The sequence below is a fragment of the Onychostruthus taczanowskii genome, unplaced genomic scaffold (genome assembly GCF_017590055.1).
Source record: "Onychostruthus taczanowskii isolate IOZ18803 unplaced genomic scaffold, ASM1759005v1 scaffold41, whole genome shotgun sequence".
Classification (NCBI taxonomy): domain Eukaryota; kingdom Metazoa; phylum Chordata; class Aves; order Passeriformes; family Passeridae; genus Onychostruthus; species Onychostruthus taczanowskii.
The window spans coordinates 746,178-770,592 of record NW_024501571.1 but is presented as its reverse complement, the minus strand read 5'-3'; the positions used below and the strand labels follow the sequence as shown (position 1 = coordinate 770,592).

Sequence of the window (24,415 nt, the reverse complement as noted above, 5' to 3'; positions counted from 1 at the left end):
GGAACTAGAACATTAGCTTTTTTCTTTGGCATAGATTTCCTGGCTAAATTACCTAATTTCTCTCTGCCTCATTTCATAAGAACAGTCCAATCTGTTCAGACCAAAGGCTCATTTAGCCCAGGACCTTGGTTCTCACCGGGTCCCATAATGAATGGCAGCGGAGGAGAATGAGCGGCGAGCAGGCAGCAGTGCTTAGTGATATCGTCTCCCAGGCTCCAGCACTGCTTGCTCAGGGATTTCCTGAACCAGGCGTGGAATCTCTGCGTTTAATGCTTTTCAATGACTTGGTTTTGATAAATTAGTACTGGCATTTCTTGAGCTCATATATCTTTTCAGTATCCACGGCATCCCAAGCCCTACAAATTGCAACATGGGAGGAACATCCTATTATTTTATTTTAAACCTTCTGCCTGCCAGTTTCTCATTTTGGAAAAAAAACTGAGAATGCTCTTCTTCTTATTTCCTTCAGTGGGTATGTTTTCTGAGTTAGAGGACTGTAACTTCGTGCATTACTGAAAATGCAGTAGTGCCATGCATTTAAAGAGGCATAAAGACACTGGTGGTTTGTTCTTTATTGCATTCCTAAAAACTCTGTACATGAAATTTGCTTTTTCTGACTGTTACCAGGCATTGACATCATTCATTTAAAAAATGAAATAGTAACCACAACTTTAAGACCTCAAATTTAATATATTAAATATGTATTTATAGAATTGCTTTCTGTGAAAAGATGAAGGAAACCATGAACGCAGCTTTGCATAAAGTGCATAAGTTGTTGTGGTCTATTTTACCTGAATAAAAACATTGAAACATGAGAGGAGAGTACCCTGGACTGAATGGCTTTTGGGGAAGATGCTTGGTTATTGATATGAGACTAAAATGCCAATCTTGTGATTTAATTTCTCTGCTACCGCTAACACCTACTGAAACAGGAAGACAGCTGGGCTATTATATTTCAAATTCCATTTGTGTTAATTTTAATGCCATCATACAAAAGGAAGGGAAAGATGCACTTAATTCCCACACATTTTCTGTGCATCTCTAAATGTACAGTGTGGCCCCAGTGGACCTTTCTGGCCCTGTGAGACGTATCTGACAAAGGATGTCCAGCACCTTCAAGGTTTTTGGCTACTTTTCCTACAAGGCCATATCTGAGTTCTTCCCCTTCAGGTGACTTACATTTCAGGAACCAATTATGGTTGACAATGTTTCAAAAACTGTCTCCTGTTTCTCAGGGGCCTGTAATCAGTGTTCAAATCTGAGGTAAACAAAGTTTTGTCTCTAAACAGAAGATAAGCATAGCAGAGTTCAGAAGGTGCCTCAAACAGCACAAACTCCTCCTGTTGAAATGTTTACATCCAAGGTGATAGAAAACTGAGCAGCATTATCTTACAGATAGTCTGAGAAGATTTTATTAAATAAATACCAAGGCATGTGGTTTTTACCTACCAATTAGGTTCAAAATTTCCAGATCCATGGCTAAGTTAAAGCAAGGAAACAGTCTTGTTGTAAAACTAAGATGAGAAGCAACTCAGTCATTCAAAAGTTATATCTATGTTGTGGATATGCAAAAAACATATGGATCATTCTGGTAGTTGTTCTTGATAATCTCCAAAGCTGGCTTTATTCTTTAATTTGGTTGGCCTTCACTGGGATTGCACAAGCAATGCTGAGGAGACAACCCAGATCATCGTCTAAAGGTGCCTTTGCTCATGAATAACAAATTAAAAGGGTAATTTGGCACAGCAGGTGAGACGATTAATATTTCAGGTCTTATTATTATTTTTGTTTGTGGATATATGTGTTTATGTGTAATTATACATTTCAAGGATGAAGAGCTAAATGCAGTTAAACATTTACCATTTATCTGAATAAATGCAAATGAAACTTGCATTGCAAAACAAATAATTGGTATGGATTAAGAATACATATGATTTTTCTTCTCAGTGTTTATTGCCATTACATTAATGATGACAAAAAGCAGAAGGGTGGTAGTACAGATGCAGGTTTAGGAATCATATATTCGTCAGTTCAAACCTTTTAAATTGATGGTGATGGAGAGCAACTGTTTTAATTCATACTCATTTGGAAGAATTTGCTGTGACCTCGAGTTAACATGTAAACATGGCAAGGGATATGAGAAAGATTCCTCTGGTGTTCACTGAACTTGAAGGGAATCTTTTTGTGACTTCAGTGGGCTCCATGCTGAAGCTCTGAGAGCAGGGCCAGAGAAGATACCCATGAAAGTCTCAGAGATCATCTGGAATGGCACCAGTCTGTGGTGTTTTGTGCTATGGTGCTTAACCCTGTGCAGAGCACAGGTGCAGCATAACTCAGTTCATGACCACAACCACTCCTCACCATGTCTGTGATCTGGTGCGGGGGCAGGGGGGAGTGAAAAATGAAGTAATCAGCATTCCAACTTTCCTTGTCAAAAAAACCCCAAAACCAGACAACTCAAAAACCCCCCAGTTCATGTGCTTGTCCATTTGTTTTAACCAACAAAGTCAATCTGTATTATGCTGTACTAAACCATACTAAACAATACTGTACTACACTACACCATACCATATAATGAGCCAGGCTTTGGAGTCAAAGTTCTGTTAAATGAAAGGCTGCATTTCTTCTTCAAAAATACAAATATCAGTAATTGGATTACCTGGTTGGATGCTAATTGGCCCTGCTGACACTGTGCAGTCCTATTTATGAATATACATATATAGACATACCAGCTGAGTGTATCAAATATTCTTGCCAGTGTCACTGACTCTCTCCCCTTCTGGGGACTCCTGGGTGCTAGAAAAGCAGGAAAGATAATGAATAAAGAAGTGAATTTTAATGTACTTTTTTCAGTCATCCTGAATCAAAACCACTTAAATTCATCTGTTACCGTGTCAGCGAAGTTTTTGTTGCACTGGGAAAAGAATATCAAACATTCTTCACTTTTTTAATAAACCCCCCCAACCAGTATGAGAAATGCACTGCTCTTAGACACAGTGCCATGAGGCGTAATTGCAACTTGTCACAGAGAGAGGTTATAATTATGTCTGCTGTTAGTTATGTCTCCATGGGCACAATAGAAGTTACCTTTTCAAATGCATTGTTCTCTAATGCAATACCAGTTATTAAAATTTGACGATATTATTACTTGCTAATGAAGAAAAATGAAATGAGGCTGCAGAAAGTCTGGGTGCTGTAACACTGAAAGCATGTGGAGGGAACAAAGAGGAAAGAGAAGTGCTTATTACAGAGATTTCAGATCTAAGCTTTGCCTCCGGAAAAGCAAAATTGCCCAAAGGGTCAGAATTTCAACTTCTGTATTTCAGACTTTTTTAATGTCTTTTTAAAATTCTGAATATGTGTCAAACACTGGTCTAGATCTGACACTTCATAGGCACCTCTGCATGAAATGCTGCAAATTGGTTGCAGTATCTCGGAGACAAAAACAAAGCTTAATAGTTGTTGCAGTAGTTGCTGTGATGTACTTCTCTCCCTCTTTGTTACTTGCATAAATTCTCTGAAAGTATGCTCATAAGGTCTTATTTTACGGAGAAAGAATTAATTGTATTTTTCTAGGCTTGCTCCTTATTCTGTCACTCATTTACAGTCAGATTTTTGAAGCCTTTCATTTAGGTCATGTGTTCATATTAGAGACTTCTTCCTGGGAATTAAAAGGCAGATAGGATAAAAAGCAGTGCAGATATATGCCTTCATTTTCAGAAGTCAGAAGTGAATAACAGCTCCAAGTATCAGAATTTTAAATTGCCCAAGAAAGTATTTGCTGAAAATCAGAGCCCTTGAGCAAGTTTTAAATTGGGTGCCCAACTTGTGAGTGTGCAAAATCACTTGGGAAATTAGAAAATCTTGGCCATATGCTTATATATTAACACCACTTGACTAAGTCCTTTCTATATGTTGCTTCCCTAATTTGCAGTTGTTTTTGTGTTGTAAATAAGATATCCTTTGCTCAGACATGAAAGTTCCCCAGGAAAACTGGAGGGCCCTTCTCTTGTTAAACAGCACCCTAATTACAGAAGCAATTTTACAAACAATCCCCTGGGGAAACAATTTTGTTCTCATCAGGAAGGCTCTTGAATAAAATAACACCTTTTCTAACTTCATTTATTTACAACAGGACACAAGACTGAGGCTGGGTTAGATTTACTGCCATTACATCAGTGATGCTCAGTAATTCATAAAACACTGGGTCTAGGAGTCAGCACTGCTGTTATTTCCTCTGATGCCTGACCTCACCACAGTCTAATAACATACAGGAAATCCAGAAGACAAAGGGGGAAAGAAGTGGTCTTGAGTGCTAAAAATAACCATAGAAAGCTTGTACAATCATGTAATAGAGTATGGCCCAATAATTTTGTTTAACATAATAGTAGAATCTGCTAAAGCAATTAGAATCTGTTCCAAATGTTTTTAATGGAAAATATGTTAGGGGCAAGAATAAGAGCACTTAAAGAATGGATACTTTTAGGTGATGTAGTTCAGTTATGTGTACTGGCTTTAGGTTTGTATATCTTATTTCTTACATATGCAGACCACTTAATAATGTGACTGTTACAGACAGTCATTGTATGGTGGTTATATTTCCAGAGGTCATCCTATATGAGCCAGACAGTCATCTTAGGTGATGTATTACACTTGACAACCCAGAAAGTTGCAATACAAAGGCATTCTAATTCTCAGTGTCCTCTGAGAATTATTCAATATCCTTGATGGTATCTAGTGTCTGGTATGCCATTGGGATGACATTTTTGGTGTCTTTACTAATCAGTCAAGGTTAACATGTCATTCATGTTAACTGTGTGTTTGGTTTGTTTTGAGTTGTTTTCTTTTTTGTAATCGCTCTATACTTGCAGGAATTTCTAAAGCAATGAATAGTATAATGACACTACAGTGAAACTCATCTCTGCTCGTTTATTTGCTGTAGAATTAGAACACATTATCCAAAATAGGCAGAAATTTAAAACGGGTGCAAATACATAAATGGCATCATCACGGAAAACCAAAACTAAACCCAAAAAGCTGTTGCATGAAAGTCAGGTAAGTCTGGTAAATTTAGTTTGTGGAAAAGCAAGATCACAAACACATGTATCTTTTTTGAACAGCTGCTCGGTTTGACTGTCCCTGCCCTCCCTTTTATTTACATATGTTGCACAGTGATTTGAAAGTGGCTATTATTCATATAAATACCAATATTAGTATGCAGACTGGTATGTTCAGGTGTGAACAAGTCTTCACCATTTGACATTGACACTTGGTTTCTCTCCCAATCGGAAGCAGAAGCACTTTCTGATCATGAGCTAGGAATAATGAATAGATTGAACCAGCTGCTCCTGAACAGCCCAGTTGGCTGCTTTCCCTTTCATTAAATTCATTGGATTGTAATTAGATAGATAGATAGATAGATAGATAGATAGATAGATAGATAGATAGATAGAAAACATTCCCCTTTTTGCAAAGGTGTATGGTAATTAATAAATATTGATAGATGTAATTTCAGAAGAAAACAAAGTAAATGTGGATGTTTGATAATTGACTGAAAGACAGTTATTGAGAGGGTGAGTTGTCTAAATTCAGTCTAGGGAGTCAGGTTTTCAAAACTTGTTCTTTCCAGAATTGTCTACTGCATTTTAAGGCATCTTCTGAAGATCAGAAGCTAGCAAAACTTTCCAGTAGAAGTGATGTAGAGGGATGAAAGAAGAAATAGAAGCCAAGAGCCCTGTTTTTCTTTCATTCATCTACAGAAATGAAGCATGGAGCTGATCATCACAGCTCTTTCCTTTGATTTTGAAAGTAAGATTTTCAGGCACCAAAAAGTCAGTGAATATCTACTCATATAGAGGAAAGAATATCTCTTGAGTCTGAAGAAGAGGTCACAGATTAATGCAGGGCCTGTTTGAGAGGTCTTGGAGTGATCAGGCAACTGAGGAAACTGCCTGTGGGAGGAATGGAGAGGTGGGCAGATCTTCATAGCTCCTGACCAGTTTTGCAGGTAAATACTCCTCAACAAAGTTCCTTCTCTGTGCCGTTTAGCACAGTACAGCACAGCCATACCAGAAAGTTTCAGTTCCAGGTCCTACAGAAGCTGGAGTTCTTTCTTTAGGAACACCATTTCACTAAAGATCTGTCACTTAGAGTGATTTCCCATGGGATTTTAAAACTCATTTTCATAATTCAGTTCCACTAAGCCTCAAGTTGGAAAAACAAAATGTAATAAAGGTGTTGCAGCGCCCAGTGTCCTCCAGATGTTGCAGGTAAAACCCTGTAGTACATGGAGCCTTAAGACTAAAAGTCAGAAGCACACTGTGTGCACTTCTTTTCTTTTTTTCTTTTCTTTTCTTTTTTTTTTTCCTAATAATTAATGATTTAAAGCAGTTGCATTATTGTTTCAATCACTTTTCACCTATTTCCCTAATGGTTACCACTTGCCTCAACATTTACATTTGTTTTAATATTTGTATTTTTTGCATAATTTCTCACATTATATTTATTTGCGCTTGCACTTTTTTAAAAATAAAGCATTCCATGGGGATAAATTTAATAAAAGTTTCTCATTAAAAGTTCTGTAACAGCATGATTCCCAAACCTGAAACCAAAGTCCTCATATTTAACAGTTTTCATGACTCAATAGATTAAGTGTGAAATAGGAAATATAATAACAATAACAACATAGCTATATCCTGCACGGTTGTTTCACTTAAAATTATTCTTGAAAAGTAACATAATTCATAAATAAATCAATTCTCACAGAGTGAATTTTGCTCAAAAATAGCCTTCATGTAGTTATTTAATGTGTGCACAGAAAGTTGTATGGGCAAGAGGCGAATCAAAAATTCACTGCTATTAATATATTGGAAGGTAGGAGAAAAAAAGGGGGAAAAAAACCCCAAAGAGCAAAATCATCAAATTTCTGCTTTGTAAAAATCTCTAAGATGTCTCTAATCAGTTGCCTCTGTAGTGTTCATTTCAGAAACATTCTTAGCTCAGACCTAACTTCATGTGAAGGTTCCTCTGTGGTCAGTGACAAGATCTTACCCTTGGGAGCTGCAGTTCTGAGCTGCTCTGACTCCTCCTTCAGAGGGACCTGTAGCCTTCTGCTGTGACCAGGGCAGCAAATTCAGCCACCTCAACTAATCCTCTATGTAGAGGGAAGAAATCCAAACCTTAACAAGTCTGAAAGTTGTTCCCTTGAGCGGGCAGTGGAGCTTTGCCTTTTGAACTTTCCAACACTGAACAATACAGAGAACAAAATATTTCCATGCCAGCAACTTCTTACTCAGTTAAGAGACATCGACACTGGCTTTAAAGTCCTCCAGTGTACAATGGATGCATTCTTATGCTCCAGGCACTCTGGAAATCTTTTGGAGCTATTTTTTTTTCTGGGGTTTTGGGTCAGGGATGTTACTTTTGGGGTTTGTCTTTTATTTTTCCTTGATCAGTTTGTTTATTAAAATACTTCATCGTAGCACAACAGAGTCTGTGTAAATAGCAAGGGGAATGTCAATATCAAAAATTCTCACAGCTATGGCCAAATCTACCTTTTTTATTAAACAAAGATTGTCATAGTTCCTAAGGCTATTGGCACATTGCATGTTTCTGGACCATTCTTTGTTCAGCAGCTTCTTGGGGAAATCACTCCCTGAAAGATACCCTGGAGATGTGCTCCTTTCTATTTATGGTTTGGGGGTTACCAGAGTAAGGATATGATTTCATTCCATTGCATTAGAATGGCTGGGGAGCTTCACTGCTGTCATTCCATGCCTAATAATTTAAACCAGTAGTAACTCCATAGTAGCTGTACACAGTCCATCAACAAAGTCTCTTCAGATCATTTGCTTTCACTGTGTTTATTCATTATTGACCAGCAGTGGTTTTGCTGCATTAGGCTCTGCAGTTGTGGGATGATTTCTGTGAGAGTTGCCAGAAAGTTTCAGAAAAAAAATCCCCCTGAAATTCAACAGTCACCATTGTCCAGACTTAGGATGGTAGCTTAGTGCTTCCTTGCTGGCCACATGTTCAGCTGTGAGGCAGTAGTACTAAACTGGAAAATAAAATCTATATTTACCAATAACAGCTAATTTAAGAAGTTTTCCAGACAGTATTGGATGGGCTAGGTACAGGCAGACATACAAAAAAAATGTTTAAGAGGCTATCATTCTGGGTATAAAGAAATAAGTAAATAAATAAATATATATACATATATATGTATAAATAGGTATAGAGTTATTATGTTTATGTATATATAGCATATATATACATTTATATATATATATAATGTTTTATTGGCTCACTGGCTGACTGAAGCTATTCAATAACAAGGTATGAAATGTCTAGTCAGATAGCAAGGTCTTGTCACCACTCAGTGTCATGATATGACACATTTTTTCACCATTTCAGCTGCTTGAAAGTGAGTCTCTGGAGCCTGGAAGTGGCAGATAATTGGGAATCATGACAATATTTTCCTTCGGTTCCAGGACTAAACTGTAGTTCTTTTTGGCTAAATCTTACCATCTATCACACTGTCTGCTACAGGAAAACATATGTTTTAAGTAGCCAGAAGCATTATCTCCTTCCATGCAAGGCATTTACTAGGTGAAACATTTCATGTCATACCATGAGCCAGTAGTCAGTTGTTGTCTTTATGGGTTTGTGGAATTTCAAGACCTAAACAATCTCATTTTCAGTGGTTTTACTATGGATTATAAAGAAGCATCAATAAGATATAAACTTAGTGTTTAATAACCTATAAAACATGCCACAGCAAGGTTTTCAGCTACAAGGATCTGTAAAAAAGGTTTTAAGTACATTGTAATATCCTTTTGGGATGCCAATACAACTAATGAAAGGGTTTAGACAACAAATTGGGCTAATTGCTGAGTTACAAAGGCCTTTCTTTTATTTTTTGTTCTTTCTTCTTTTTGCATTTCTTGAGACTTTTCTCCCACCTGCAATCTTGCTTTGTCATGAATTCCTGTCCTTGATTCTATAATAGCCCTCATAAAACTTTGCAACATTGAGCATTTGTTTAATACAGAGGGAATTAATACAGAGTCTGTGTGTCAGGCATTTGCTGACTCACTGCAGTACCATTCTTTGTATTCAGTTAACTGCAAAACACAAGAAACAGCAAAATTACTAACTGACCAGAATTTTTCTGAAAACAGTGTGCATTCTTTCCATGTGACAGCTCTTGTCGGTACTGTACCAAAGAAGGCCACACTCATGTAGTCCAAAGACCCCCTAAATCTCTGAGCAGAGCCTTGTTCTTTGCCATGTCCAGGCAGACTGATGAAATTTGGGTGGAAATATGACCAGTGTGATCAAGTGCCTATCACAAATCAGACAAGTGACTAGTGTGATCAAATACCTATCACAAGTCTTATTGCTTCCTAGGCTTTTAAAATGGCAGGTGGTGTGTAGAAAAGAGTTTATTCCTCTGTTCTCTGTATGTTCTGTTGGTTTGTAGATAGAGATGGATTGATTTCAGCACCCAAAAAGCTGTTTGGGCAAGTTGCCCTGTTTGTGACAGGTTAGACTTCCTACAGCATGTTTATCAGAGCTGCTTGGGGCCTCAGACTAACCATGATATGTTTATTTGGCACTTAACAGCGGTGTATTTATTGTCATTATTACTCACCCATAAATTTGGAAACTTACAGTACGTGTCTGTTCATTGCTTTTTAACTGAAATGTGAAAACACTGTGGGATTTCCCTTTCAGGCCTCTTATTTCAAATGTTTTATTCCACAAACACAAAGAGAAGGATAGATCATCTCTGATTTAGGTTGACCTGGGTCTCCACTTGTTCTTGCCTTCTACACACCAATATCAGTAGAGTTACAGTGACATAAAGCAGAAGAATACAGTCAAAAATCAGATCCTTCCTATACCAAATCACTTTCCACATCTGTTTCCTATTTGTCTTATAATGACACATGGGGTTATTTTGGGAATATATTCTGCTTTAACTGTCATGCCACTGACTCTGTAGCCTTATCAGATATTAATTGGTATGCAGGTTGAGCAATTACCATCTACTAAGGAGAAATGCCAAGAAAATGTAGATTGATAATAACATTTTTCAATAATAGCTTGTAACATTAGGGCCATCTTCTATTATTGCAGTTGAGGTTTAGCATTCTCATCAATTTACTACTTTTATTTATTATGCAAGATCTAGATATGGACCCTACAGTAGAATTCCAGAAATGCTTTTCTGTTTGGTTATTTATTCATCTCTGGTTAGATGGAGCAAAGACAGAAAACTGGAGAGAAGCAAGGAATGTGTCTGGATTATTAAGAACCAGAAGAAAAGACAACAGGATAGAAAGAAATGTTAATACCATGCCAGATACTACAGATACAGGATGACTGGAATCAGGCAGGCTACATGTACAAGAACATGCCTTAGGAGATTGAGCTTGAATTCTGGGATCAGACTTCACGCAGCTGTGTCCAGCCTTTTTATTTTACAGTGCAGTAAGCCATACATGGCTGTCCTCCTAACAGTTCATTCTCCCTTCGTCTTTTTCTTCAGTGCATGGAAGGAAATGTGAAATCCATCACACGTTCTTTAGAAAATATGTAATAAATACACACAGATACATGCTTGTGTGATGTCATTGCACAAGCCTGTAATAAAATCTGTAGCCTGTGGCTTACAGAGTTATGGACACAGTGGGTTTAAAATAACACCGTTTGCAAGTGTGTTTGGTCACTAGCCTGGCTCATGCCTGTGTTCAGTATGGGTGAGCAATATAGGGAAAGCAGGGAGCCAAGGAGGATGCTGCTTCCAAGGTGGAGGTCAATCTCTTCTCTTTGGGGTTCCTTGACTTAATTAGGTGTCAGTGCAAATTAACCACAATGCAGGTGGGAAATGGAAATCCCAGGTTTTGCTAAGGTCTTCACAAATCTGTGAATGTTGAAGACTTCTGTGCACAAAGCATCTATTCTTCTGGTTTTATCCTTAGTGCAAAATGTAAGATAAACATACTATCCAAATTGATTGGCAGACTTGGTCCCCCTGTTAAAATTAATTAAATGTACTGAAAAGCCCATTGCTTTGGATTTATTTACCTCATTTGACTTGGTGTTGACTGAGGCCCTTTTTAATCTTGGTTTATATTCCCCTATGATTTGCCCTCAGCCTGTATATTTTAAAAGTGTCATCTCAGGGTATCGAGGAATAGTAGTAGTAGTAATAATAATAATAATAATAATAAACAAAAATAAAACTAATTTAAAAAAGAATAATAATAATAGTAATAATAACTTTCCTGATGCAATTGAAATTGAATTTAAGGATATACTCAGTCTAGGGAAAGCAGAATTTAGCATCATGTTACTTACTAATCTACAGTGGTGGCACATTTCAGAAAATAATAATCAGTAAAAGATAGATTTTATCTTTTTTTCAGATAAAAGTTTCAAATTCCTACTTCTTCAGTTACTGTTACTCAGATGTATTCTCAGTGAAAGCAAAAATAATTCAATAAACCCATGAAAATTAATATGAAAATAAATTATATGTGAAGTGGAACAGAAGCGACACAAGCTGTTCAAATGTATTTTTGCCTTTGACCAGCATTCAGCACATACTGATTAGGAGATGGGCACTTTTACCAGGTCCTCACCCAGTGCAATTTGACTTCCCTGAGGCCACAAATGCCACTAGGACTCACATACACTTCACTCTTCTTGAACACAGTTCAAATTACTTCTTAGTTTTCTTTAATCAAATAATATTGCTTTTACCTTCTTTTATAATTTTTTAAATTTTTAATTTTTTTTTTTTTTTTATTTCACAGGACAACATTTTTAGAATGGAAGAGTCACACTTTGAAAATGGGCGAGGGAAAAGCCCTTATGATCCCAAACTGCTGACAGCTTCACTTTTAGTAGGTAGGTACCACACAACAAGTTCAATGAGATGTGCATTCACTGTAAATAATTTGCCAGTTTTCTGCTTTTTTTTTTCCTCCTTGCAGCACCTACAATAGGCATTTGTTTTATGCAATTTATTTCCAGGTTAAAGCAATTCTGGTTTACTTTTCATGCAGTTGACCCAAGTGTCCTGAGGTGTAAAGCAAGATTCAGGTGTCACAAGAGCTGCTTTGTACCCCTGCAGGACCTTGATTCTGCTAAGTGTTTTTCCTTCTCACATCTTGGTGGAGGCATTTCAATCACCCAGTTTACTGGCTGGCCACACTGGTGGTCACACAAGCACAGCTGAGAGCTAAGTGAGAGCAGGAATAAATAACTCCTTACATCAGTTTTTCTGCCAAGGAATGCCTGTCACCCAACTTTACCTTGCATGGAAGCTGGAGATCAATGAACAGCCACGGGTCTGGGCCCTAAGGTGATGTTAGAGCTGAAGAGATCTGTCTGACAGTAAATAAAGTTAAATTCATGGCCAGATCAAAAAGAAATAAATTGTTTCTGAATTGTTAATACTTCATTTCATGGAATATGTAAATATGGAGCAATTGGACTGTGTCAATCTAATCGAACTAATGCAATTGATTTAATTTATCTAATTGATTTAACTTATCTAATTAAATTAAATATGTTCATTGTTATTACTTCACCTTCACAAAAAAGTCAAAAGGATGTTTTATGAGACTAAATTAGGAGCAAACAGATTCTTCTTTCTCTACACCTCTGCCTAGGTGTGGCCACCTTATCTTTAACATCTTTATGTGTAACTTTCTGGCAATTTATCACAACTTCAAATACAACAATAGTTTGAGAAAACTGTAGATTCTCATATCTCAGAAGTCTTCAGGAAATGACACATAATGAGATACATTGGTTTATACAGGCCTTTGTCCATATTGTTAGCCTAGAGCCTTGCTTACTCTCTGCCCTTATTCTGTTTACTTTGCATTTAAAAATTAAGCTATTCAAATAGACAGCAACAAAAATTTAGTCCTACGTGTGCCTCATTTCCTGATCTTAAAAGCCCATAATGATCCCAGGTGATGAGCTAACCTGGGGACACATGCTTTTCAACAGGAAAAACAGGAAAGACAGCCACATCTTGCTGCAACTTGTACCCTTTACAAACAGAAAGGGAAAAAAAAAGTGTGTAAAAGGCCAGTGTATAAATTGGTGCCTGGAGCAACTTGAATTTGTGACAGAGCTACTCTCAAGCGAATAGTTTTACTATTTACTTTAATATACAATAAAGAAGAGAATGATGACAAGCCAGTATTACATGGTATAACCGGTATGCAACTGCACAAAGTCAATAGCATCTAGCTTTTCACATTCCTTTTTTTTTTTCCCCCACTCAGTCTGTCACAAATATGATTATCTTACTTCCCTTGGCTTAGATTTCATGTCTTTAATACATCTTTGCTTTCTTGAGCCCACTTCCTGACACTATAATTTTCACTCCATGTATATTTTCTTCTAATAAAGAATAGACTGAGCAGGATCATTTGTTTTCAATCAGGCCTCAGTTAGAGCCACTGGGTGTAATAACACAATAGAAAATGGTGCAAATCGAGCATTCAAAGCCAATGAAAAATTTCTGCTTCAGTCACACAAAACTCGGGGTGAAGCTGAAATTAGCATTCCTGCATCCTGAACATGAGCAGCCTTCTTTCTCTGCCTCCTTACAGTTGCCTCACAACCACACTGCATTACTGATTATGATGTTGCAACTCCTGCGACCCTTTTCTGCAGAATGTCTTTCAGAGGGTGTATGCCAAAGTCACCGCTGGTTCTTTGCCTAAAAATAGCTCCTCTTTGCCAGAAAAAACTTGTTTTTTTATGGTAAAATGATGATCAAGGCAAAATAATTTACCCTCCCCACCTCAAAACAGTTGAGAATCAGGGGATGAACTGGCCAAGCAATGACTGGAGATGGAGGGGTTTGGTCCAGCTGCTGTCCAAAGCAGGGAGCACGGGAGGGAAGCAGTGAGTGTGGGCATGAAAACCAGAGGAGCCTCTTAACCACAAAGGTACCACAACAGGGACATGGATACACTGCTGCTTCTCTTGTCCTGGACTGAGCTGTAACTCAGCTACTCCTGGCCCTTCACGTGACAGAATATTTGTCCTCGTAAGTGAACATGATTTATCTAAGATTTAAGAGGGCAGCTATGTAAAAGAATTCCCCAGCATTCATTAAAATGCAATGTCATAATTAGTAATTGAAAGTAGCTGTCAGGAAAGTAAAAAAAGGCTGAGAAGAGTAATTTAGATGGTTACTGAGAGGAGGGACATTATCTCTCTTCTTCATCAGAAACACTAAACAGATATTTTACAAAGTGTGGAAGGACAATATGTTTTTGACACCATAACTAGAAAGTAAATTTTAGGTAAGTGAAATGTAGGAACTTGGGCAAAACATGAATGTTAATTTGCAAAAAAAGTAACTTCAGGTCTTTAATAGCCATTAGTACCCAGGAGGCCTATTCTGTATTTCAGCTGAAACAAACTCTTACCAGTGTAAAGAGGATCTTCAATTTTCCCTCTCTCCTAAAAAAATCAATAGTATTTGAAAAAAAAAACCAAAAAAACCAAAACTAAAAAACCACACTAAAGCAAAACGAAAATAAACAGTTCATCATTATTAAATTGTTCCAGTATTTTTCCAGTATACATTCCTTGTTCCATCCACCTGCAAACATTTTTCATTATTTTTTTAACAGTTGCTCATTAAAGTTGGTTATTGCTACCTTACTCTAAAGTAAATGCCAGCTGGGAACATGATACAAGTGGTTCCTAGTAATGTAAGACACTGTGCAGCCATTCCCATCTCTGTGCTGCTAACTAAACAGTCTCCATTTGAGTGGGCTAATGCATGAAATGTAGAGACTAAGAAATCCCTGGGCACCACTCACGAGTATTCCAGTGTGGGATGAAAATGAGAAGCAGCATGGTTTCCAAGGAATATAATCACAGGAGAAAATATCACTGAATGTGTTAGACTAAAGGAAGTGTACTGGGACAGTTGAAAAAACATAAAACCTTCAGAGAAGGAGGCAGCATTGTCATAACAGTTTGTTTAGGGAAATGAACATTTGGGATTTTCAAAAGCTTTGGTTATTCAGAATCCTCAAAGCTTTTTATGCTCCTGTGTCTCACTGATTTTCTTTTTTCCTTTTACCATTCACAATTCCTTTTAGATTTTAACAGTTATTTAATTTTTCATTTTTAAAAATCAGTTTAGGTGCCTTAATGCTCCCAAATATATATTAATATGATCTGAAAGTGGCTTTTCACTAATTAAGAACTTTAGTACTCTACTTCTTAGAAATTAGCTGGTAAGTACATATGAGGTTCAAGATTTTAAAACTACTGTAATTTCTGGGAAGTTTTAGTTATTTACTTCAAAAGAAGTGAAGTCAAACCACCTTTATGTCTGAAAATCTTAACTTTAGTGAATAAACCTTTAAACCAGGGATAGATTTCATTTGTGAACCCTTTTATCAGTGAGAGCAATTCTGACATTCAGGGCTTGGTTTTTCCTATAATCCTCATTCATTCAACTTCCTTATTACTTTGAAAGGAAAGTTTACAGTTTTTTACTCTCCACAAATTATTTTCTTTCAGAATGCAATCTTACTTAAAAGCTGAATAGAAACAATTTATGGAATAGATGCACATTGCATAGTTTTCAACATTTTTATATCTCATGACCTTGGGAAGTTATTCAGAGTTCTGTGCTGTTTAGGTAAATGGCTTCTCCCCTCCAAAAATCAGCATTACTATAGACTTTAATTGTTGCCTGTTTATCTAGAGAAGTCAATATATGTATCTCTGTTTGCATTAGTGTGTCAGCACACCTTTACAATAGGTGTTTTTTGTCCAAAACATCTTTTTTACCAATGCAAACAACTGAAGTTAGTTATAGACAGTGGTTCCTTTGTGCTGCTGGGTTGGAAATACAAATTGACTATTTTTTCCCCCTGCTTTATTCTTTCCCTTCAATAAATGTTTGTCAGTTTTCAAACTTATTAATTTCCACCTTCTTCTTAAAGTTTATAAAACTTCTTTTTAAACTGCTGACAGTAGAAGTAACACAGTGAGGACTATCTGTGATATTAAAGAATCATTTTCCAGACTAGCAATGAGTAAATTTCACTCCAAAAGAAGGTATGCACAGGGAAATAAAGATGAATGTACTTCTATCTAGACAGGAGGCAGAATCCTCATATAGCTTTTGCTTAGCACTAACTCAAAGGATGTGCACATCTGGGACATGACTTGAGGCTCACCCTGAATTTTGCAAAAATTATCTAAAGCCTTACAAAAATAAATGGTATTCCTTGGTATTTCTGTCTGGAAGAAGTCAAAATCTCCTTTTTACATGACTACAGCAGATCAGTTCAAATTGCAGGCACTGGTCTAGGTTAACTGAAATTTGGAGGGGCTGTAGTAGGGAGGATAGAAAGGTCAGACAGTTTTCTACAGATCCTTCCTCATTTGAAACATGCTGAAGCCAGTTATTGGCAAAACTTTTATCCTGTCACTGCTGAAGAAAAAGTATCAGCCACAAGAGCCTTGTGGTGTCCTCTTGGATTGAGCTGAGTCCAGCTCATTTCCAGTGGTGTGGTGTTTATATATCAAATCAGAAACAGAGGTGTCAAAAAGACCTTACAATTCTAAATATTGCAAATATTCAATTTTCGTTAGTTTTCGAATTGTATTTGGTTAAATTTTAGCAATACAGTATTAAATATAGATTTTTTTTCTTGACTGATTGACCTTTAGATCTGTTGATAACTAAGAAGAAAAATAGCTCTTGTTGTTTTTTCCTTTCCCCTTTGATTTCTATTGATTTATCAGAACTCACTAGGGATTGAAAGACAAGAAAATGAAGATAAGGTTAAAGAAAGGTTAAGCATAGCATCAAAGCCCTTTTCACAGGCAAAAAGGTTTTATGATCTTTAAAATCTCAGCTGCATACTCTGTACATAATAATAACTATAATTAAGTGATTGTCTCCCCTTCAAAAAAAAAGTTGAAAATGGCATAAAAGAATAGTAAATGGTTAATTAATGATATGCTGTTCTGTTTCCCTTCTGATTACACCTCCTGCTGGGCATGACTGGTGTATTTGCTACTAATCTCTGCTGTGAATTCATTCAATTCCATGCCTTTCCGCTATCATGTTTTCACCCTTCCTGACTTTCACAACTACCATATGGTTACAGAGCCACTCTAGGTTCACTTGGTGATTTCATGGTGTCGGTGTTCGGGGGAAAAGATGACAGTGATATCCAGTAGGCATGCTTGGATCTGGTTGTCCTGCCATGGAAATACCTAAAATTGCCATGAAAATGATAAACTTGTTCCTAAAAGGGTGTTGTAAAATGAGGATATGGTGGAGTTCATCATGACCATGAAAAATGTATTACCTTAGCTAAAGAAAAAGTTGTTTTATCCTCAAATTTGTCTTTTTCACAAGGGATCCGTGTAATATGGGTAGTTTGAAAGTAGTAGCTGGAAGGGATAATGCTTTTTAATTCCATTTTTACAGTGTAGGGTAGGTTATCTCATTTCACATACAGATGTAGAACACAGTCCTAAAAATGCATTTTTTACATTTTTGATTCAGAGTGATTTCATGGACAAGCTGTAAATTAATGTCAGAAAGATATGTGTTGTACTTTGATCCCTGGTTCTTTTCTGTGGGTCTCATTACAATGTCATTATTATTATTATTACACTCTCTTCCAGCTGGCAGGTATTTAACTTGACCTGCTCCTTAGAATTTAGAGAGTCTCTCTCTCCCCACCCCCGCTGTCTCCTCTGTGTCACTTCTAGCTGGCTGAGGAGGAACACACTGGGATGTGGTTCATCTCCAGCTGGGCTGTGTATGTGCCATTTATGGGCTGAAGTATCACAGGTCAATTTTTGGTTCAGTTGTTCACTATGAAATACATGGAGGTCAAGGTAGGAGGGAATGATCTCGTTTATTTTCTCCCTTAGCTGTTGACCTTTGCCAGTACCAGTTACAAAGGTGGCCAAAGGAGAAAGGCATGTTCTGTCTTTCCTGTAAAATATACTGCTTTCTGAGGATCTGCTCAGAAAAAAAGAGTAGAAATCAAACCATAAGAAAATGGCAACAACAGCAACCAAAAAAACCCAACAACAACAACAAATCCCAAACAAAAAACCCAAAATGAAACAAAAAAGCCCCTTAAACAAACCAAAGTAAAAACCACATAATTTCTATAGGAAAAATTGAAGGGACCTAAAGACTTTCTGAACCAAAAATGATTGAGTTGGGCTCTTCAGTTCCCAGAGTCACATAATCCCAGTAGGTTGGAAGGTCTCCAAACCAAATTCCTGTTCTAAACAGGGCAATTTCAGAGTTAGGCAGGTTTTCTGGGGCTGCATACTCTTGTCTGCCAGGGTAGGTGCACTGGCTGCCACTGTTCCAGACTGAGAATTCAAACACATTTTTGCAAAGCACACCAGCAGTCTGCAGATACAGCTCATTTGCAAGAGGTTACAATTAAGCTCTGCAGTGAGAAATTTGGTCTAATGTCTATTTTCAATGACAATACGTTGCATATGGCTTGTTGTTTTGTAATTTACTCATTATCCCTATTAGTGAAATATGAGCATATGACAGCTTTCTCTGAGTTGCCATGACTGGAAAATTGAGGAATATTGCTTACTGTCGCCCTGATTTTGTAAGACTTTGTTAAGCCTTCTGATGTTTGCATTCTTTCAACAAACTTTCTCACACACAGTTCTGTAAATAACCTATGTTTTGCATTCTTTCATGGAGGTGGAGAGAATTGATGGACCCTTGGTCTGTCCAGTGGCATTGGAGAGGTGGCACTGTCACCCTCCAATCCACTGTCACCGTTGGGAAACTATAAATGTTGGAGTCAGAAAATAAAGTTCTTCTTCTTCTTCTTTTGTTCCCCTCGAGAGCAGCAGTGTCTGTGTCATCATTTCGTGTCTTATCACAACAGTTTACCATTATGTCCTCCTGCAGATGGAGAACTGTACTCTGGCACAGCAGCAGACTTCATGGGCAGGGACTTTGCCATTTTCCGAACTCTGGGGCATCACCATCCCATCAGAACAGAGCAGCACGACTCCCGGTGGCTAAATGGTATGTAAAATGTACATTTCTCTGGTTACACTCATCCAGCCATTAAAGACTAGCACACAGCTCTGTTCCAGCAACATCTGTGACATATACACTCCTCTTTTATTTGGGGCAGAATTCTGTCTTAAACCAGTTAAACTAATCAAAAGTGATTTATAAAGAAGCATTTTTGGTTTAATTACACTAAGATTTGTGGAGTGTGATTTAATTTAAAACACACACAGACACTATGAGCAGCATAGTCATGCAAGTTGGACAGAAGCTCAAGGCTTGAGGCATCAGCCACACATGAACACAAAGTAGCTCCAGAGTCTTGGGCAGGATTGTGCTTTGTACATGGTTTAATTTTTGCTGGATTGAAGGGGACACTGACCACATCCAGCTGAAAGTCAACCAGCAGAACTTCATGAGCAAGCCAGAGTTGTCAAGGGTCTGGGAAAAAAGAAAAGGATCCTGGGGATTCCAAGTGATTTGGTTTCAAAATATCCAATAGTTTAGCAAGGCACAATAGCTTCCATTATTGTATGGATATTAGTAATCAAGCCTGTGGTTGTTTATTTGCATGTCTGAGGAGGGAAAGATAGTTTCAGAGGAAATTTGATTTTGGCTTCATGTACCAATATACTTTAGAATGCATCTGAGTACTCTATCCAAGTCCTACTGAAGTCAAATTTCCAACAGCTCAAATGGAATTACACTTGGCTTTAGCTATACAAGGATATGAGCATTTTGGAAATAAGAATTCATTGTCTGAAAAAGCTGATGTTTGAATTAAGTAATACTAACTCTAGTTGCTAAGTTAATTTAAGTTTTAATTTTTTAAGGGTTAACTAGCTCTACTTTGGCTGTACATACTGCTTGCACCTGCACTCCTGTTTTTGAATTCACAAATTATTTTATTCTTAGACATTTTTTGCTCCTAGCCATATTATTTATGTCTCTGCTGAGGTTCAGGCTTTCTTATGTGGTTTTACAATTTAGTGCAAACTGTTCACACAAATTTTAATGTGTAAGGGCAGAGTATGTTTTAAAACACAGTTTGTTATTAGCTAGTCAAGACCTTCTAGTATCAAAATGGATATCACATTAGCTGTATATACAATCCATATCAACATCAGTCCCTGACTCATAATTAAAACCACAAGATGCTCTTGCAAGTTGGATTAATTCTATATATAACATACATTGGATGTATGTATCATACAAGTGTGTATATGACAAGTATGGAGCTGCATTTTAATATGACAAGTTTATAAATCTGATGCATAGCCTGTTAAATTTAGTTTTGCTGCAATTAATGTGGACAACTATCTGTCTGGAAAATAGATTCAGGTGTACAATCTATTTCAGTTCTACAATCTGTGTTTACCTAGTAACACAAAAATTGTATTCATTGGGTTATTTTATTATGACAGTAAACAAGATTTCTGGACTTCAGGAAACAGTGAAGTACAAAGGTTATAGACATACCCATCTATCTTGATACCTGGTAGAGTAATAATGCATTAAAGATGACCAACATCAACTTCAGTTATGATAGTCATGATGACATTTTAAACCCAGTCATGCAAGCAAAATCTTCTTTTGTGCAGTAAATTTGCACAATGACAGCTGAGTCAGGAGGATTTATGCAGTGGGAAAATGCAGCCATTGTCCACAGGTCTTGTACTTCACTGCTGAAAATGTGTCATTCCGTTGTGGATTTGGTTATCAGTCTTTCAGCACTACATGTGAGAACTGCTTTTCCCAAATTAGCACTAAGGTTACATCTGTGGTGCAGAAACCACAGCTGCTTTGTGCTCAAGGTGGGGAGCTGATGAACCTCAAGCTTTCTTGAATTCAAGTATTTTACAAAATGAGCATAAAAGTAGAAAGACAGCATTTTTTGTATCCCAGGGTCAAGGTGATTTCCAACTCTTAAGTAAAGTTCTTGCACTATATTCTTGTATGGAAAGTTTCAAACTTAATTTAAAACAAGATACGAATCAAATTGAAACCTTTAGAAATTATTCTCATAACTGTCCATAATTTAATAGAGAACGATTCTTAAGTCCATTTTTGAAATCTCTCTCTCCACTGCAACTTAATATATTTACCTTCCTAATATGGAAAGATTGGCCTAAAATCTGCACTACAACATTCCTATTAGAGGCTCTGAGGCTTTACTGTTAATTTCCCAGTGATAAGATCCTGGCAGCCTTTCCACACAGCTCTCCTAATTTCAACATCTAACTTGGAAATCCAAAAATGATAATAGTTTGGGTTTGAAACTCCACAGGCATGCCAGTCCTTTGATTATTGTTTTTAATTTGTCATTTTTCTTCTTAAGATATAATTACAAAAGAAGGTCTGTGTTTGTATGTTTTTAAAGTGGATATGCTTTTTATGAAACAAGCTCTCATTGAAGATTGAGGTGTTCACTGCTTTCTTAAAGATCTATACAAACTATTTTTGAACCTTAAATTTGCAGACCTTTGTAAGTTTCTTAGTGAAGACATGGATTTCTATGTAGTGGTGGGTTTGCTTTCGTAGTTGCTTTTTACAGTGTGCTTAGCCTCAGGTAAAAAACCAGTATTCTAAGGGGCATATACTGAAAGCTGCAGAACAAGAGTTCTGATCAAATTCTCGTCTCTGTAGAGTTTAATAGTTAGGTGGTGAGACATCCATCTAAGTCCTTGCTAGTGTTTACTTCAGGCAGAGCAGGAGATAAACTTTTTCCATACAGAGGCTAAGGTCAGAGCTGACAAGGTGCAGAAAACACAGCTGATTGGTACCAAAAATGGAGAGGAGAAGACAGTTGCACGTGAAGAGCTTGCAGACTTTTCCCAGAAATTGCCTTGCCCTGAACTGGAATAAAAGTAGAACAACATTACTCAGAGTGATTAAGTTTTTGGGATTTAAGCAGGAACACAGAGTTACTACAGACATCACACAGTCACATTCTGGGGATGCTCAACCTTCTTACAGAAATTGTATATTTTGGGGAACTGTGCTTGGCCCAAGGGAAGGTGCTGACCAGCAGCTCTTAAAGACTTAAGTCTCTTAGAGATATTAAATACTCACAGGCTTCTAAAGCTTTCATTTTGCATAAATAATTAAACAGTCACCATGCCAGATAAAACAAGGGAGACTGATTCTATAGCCATGTAGTCAGGGCATTCATCTAGAAGCTAGGGAACTATACATCAGTCACTGTAGCAGTGTATATTTAATTATTGATAGAGGGTTGGCCAGATGTGACAAGGAAGCATTTGCAAAAACACAGTAAAATAAGCTGGTGCTCAGGGAAGTCATCCTGGACATGAAAAGCTGCAGTTCGGTGCCCCAGACTGAATCTTGTGCTTTGTTATAAGCCATGTTCATGCACGCATTGGACTTTACTGGCTCCTCTGGTACGTGCATGGAGTTTTCTCTGCACAAAAGAAGCTTTGGCAATCTACACAGTCCCAGTGAGGGTCAAGAATTGTTTTGAATTCTCAGAAAAAAAAATCTGATGTTGAAAACAAATCTTCTGTACAGCTTTACTATAAGGAACAATGGCCTTGATGTTACATATATATCTCACAAAGTCGTGCCCATTGGCAAGTACACGATTCTTTTAAAATGTGCCATTGCATCTTATAGTTCAGAGGCATAAAGTTATTTTGAAGCATGGATCACATCCTGCTTCCATGAACTGCTGCAGAAGTTGAAAAAAAAGGTGAGTAGTGTGCAGGTGGGAGCAGCTACTCCTGGTGCCAGGGAGTTCCCTGCTGCACACCATCCCCACGCCTTCATGCAGGGGCTGAGGGCATGGCTGGAGGCAAGAAGGAAGAATTGGCAGTGCAGTCTACCAGAGCAAATGCTGAGCAATGCAAAGGCAAAGCACCCAAGGCAGTTTTCAAGCTGAAGATTAGAGGAGCGGAAGGAGAGAGCTTAAAGCTGCTCTCATCTTCTGTGACTTGAGCACAGGGGATCTGGCCTTAAATTGTTAACATTTTGTAAAATGAATAACCATAAACATTTATTTTAAAAGCAAAGCAGGATTGGGCTGAGCAAAATCTGAAAGGAAATGAAATCACAAAAGCTGCCTTAGGATAGTATTATGAATCTGGTTTGCACCCCAGAAATACTGGCCTCACTCACCCATTTTACTAGACCTGGGGTTAAGAGAGATTGTCAGTCTGGATTTCCAGACTTGGCTTGGAATTTCCTTGCTTTTTATGTGTTTAAACCACTCTGTGATATTATTTTAGCATACTTTCCATGGCTTAATTTTTAAAGTGGAATAGTAACTGTGCTTAGTTCCCTGAGGTTATTGTCCTTGGTAATCTTTACTTTACAGTTACATAAACAGCTGAGAGTTATAGAAGCTGAATGACTGTTCAATAAAAAAGAAAATGCCGTCTTAAATGTAACAGGGTCCAAGGCAGGAAACAGGACTTGATACTCTCCTGGCATTCCAACAGAACTGTAGACATCACTTTGTGTTGTTTCCACTTCAGACGCTTCGTTGAATGTCCCAGCATTGGCATTACACACACGTGATCTTGAGTATATATGTATTGCACAGTAGACTAATGTATGGCAACAGAAAGGAAAGATTGCAGATAGTTTACAGGATCTTTACCTCTCTAATAAACTGCAATAAATGTGTCAAAATGTTAGAAATTAATTACTCTTGCTGAGACTTGGGTGTGTACATATCCTGATCCTTGAACCTGTAATTAGCCTTTGGTCAACCACACCAAACCCTTTTTCTAGCTATAGATAACCACTGATGGTCCCCTCTGCTGTGCCACTCCCTTGTTCCTAAATGCCTTTCTAGCTTCCCATTTTCCAGCTCACCTCCTACACATTCTCGATCCAGATATACACCATGCAGTAAAATACAGGTATCAGCTATGGAAAGGGGCCACAAAACCCAACCATCCTGGTACCTGGGGTTGGTTCATAAAATATATCTAAGATATTATTGGAGGAAGGAGGTGAGGGATGCTACAAATACAATAATCTCCAGCAAGAGAAGAGCTATTTAAACAAAGGACATTGCAAAAAAGTAAAACAAAACAAAACCCCAAAAAAACAAACAAAAGAAAAAACCAAAACTGTGAATTGTGTATGAATTTATTCAAATTAGAAGTCTTAAACTATGATGGGAATGAAATTAGAAAAAGCTATCCAATAGAAGTAGTCAGTGAGGCAGCCTAGCTGGTTTTCAGAGGAGCTCAGGTAACATTTTTTGTGTTGTTACATAGCACACTTGCCTACATTCCAAGAGACTAAGTGAGTAGACTAAGAAGTCTCTTCCAGGTCTGCATTACCATGAATTTACAA

The 24,415-nt window shown here is 37.4% G+C and overlaps 1 protein-coding gene across 1 annotated transcript in view; it reads left to right on the top strand.

Annotated features, from left to right (window-relative positions):
- SEMA3A (semaphorin 3A) overlaps positions 1–24,415 on the top strand; it is a 163,507-nt gene that overhangs the window by 86,061 nt on the left and 53,031 nt on the right. Inside the window, exons 5-6 of the mRNA XM_041413422.1 lie at positions 11,823–11,916; positions 18,983–19,102. Coding sequence (XP_041269356.1) covers positions 11,823–11,916; positions 18,983–19,102 — 214 coding nt within the window. The remainder of the gene's footprint in view (positions 1–11,822; positions 11,917–18,982; positions 19,103–24,415) is intronic.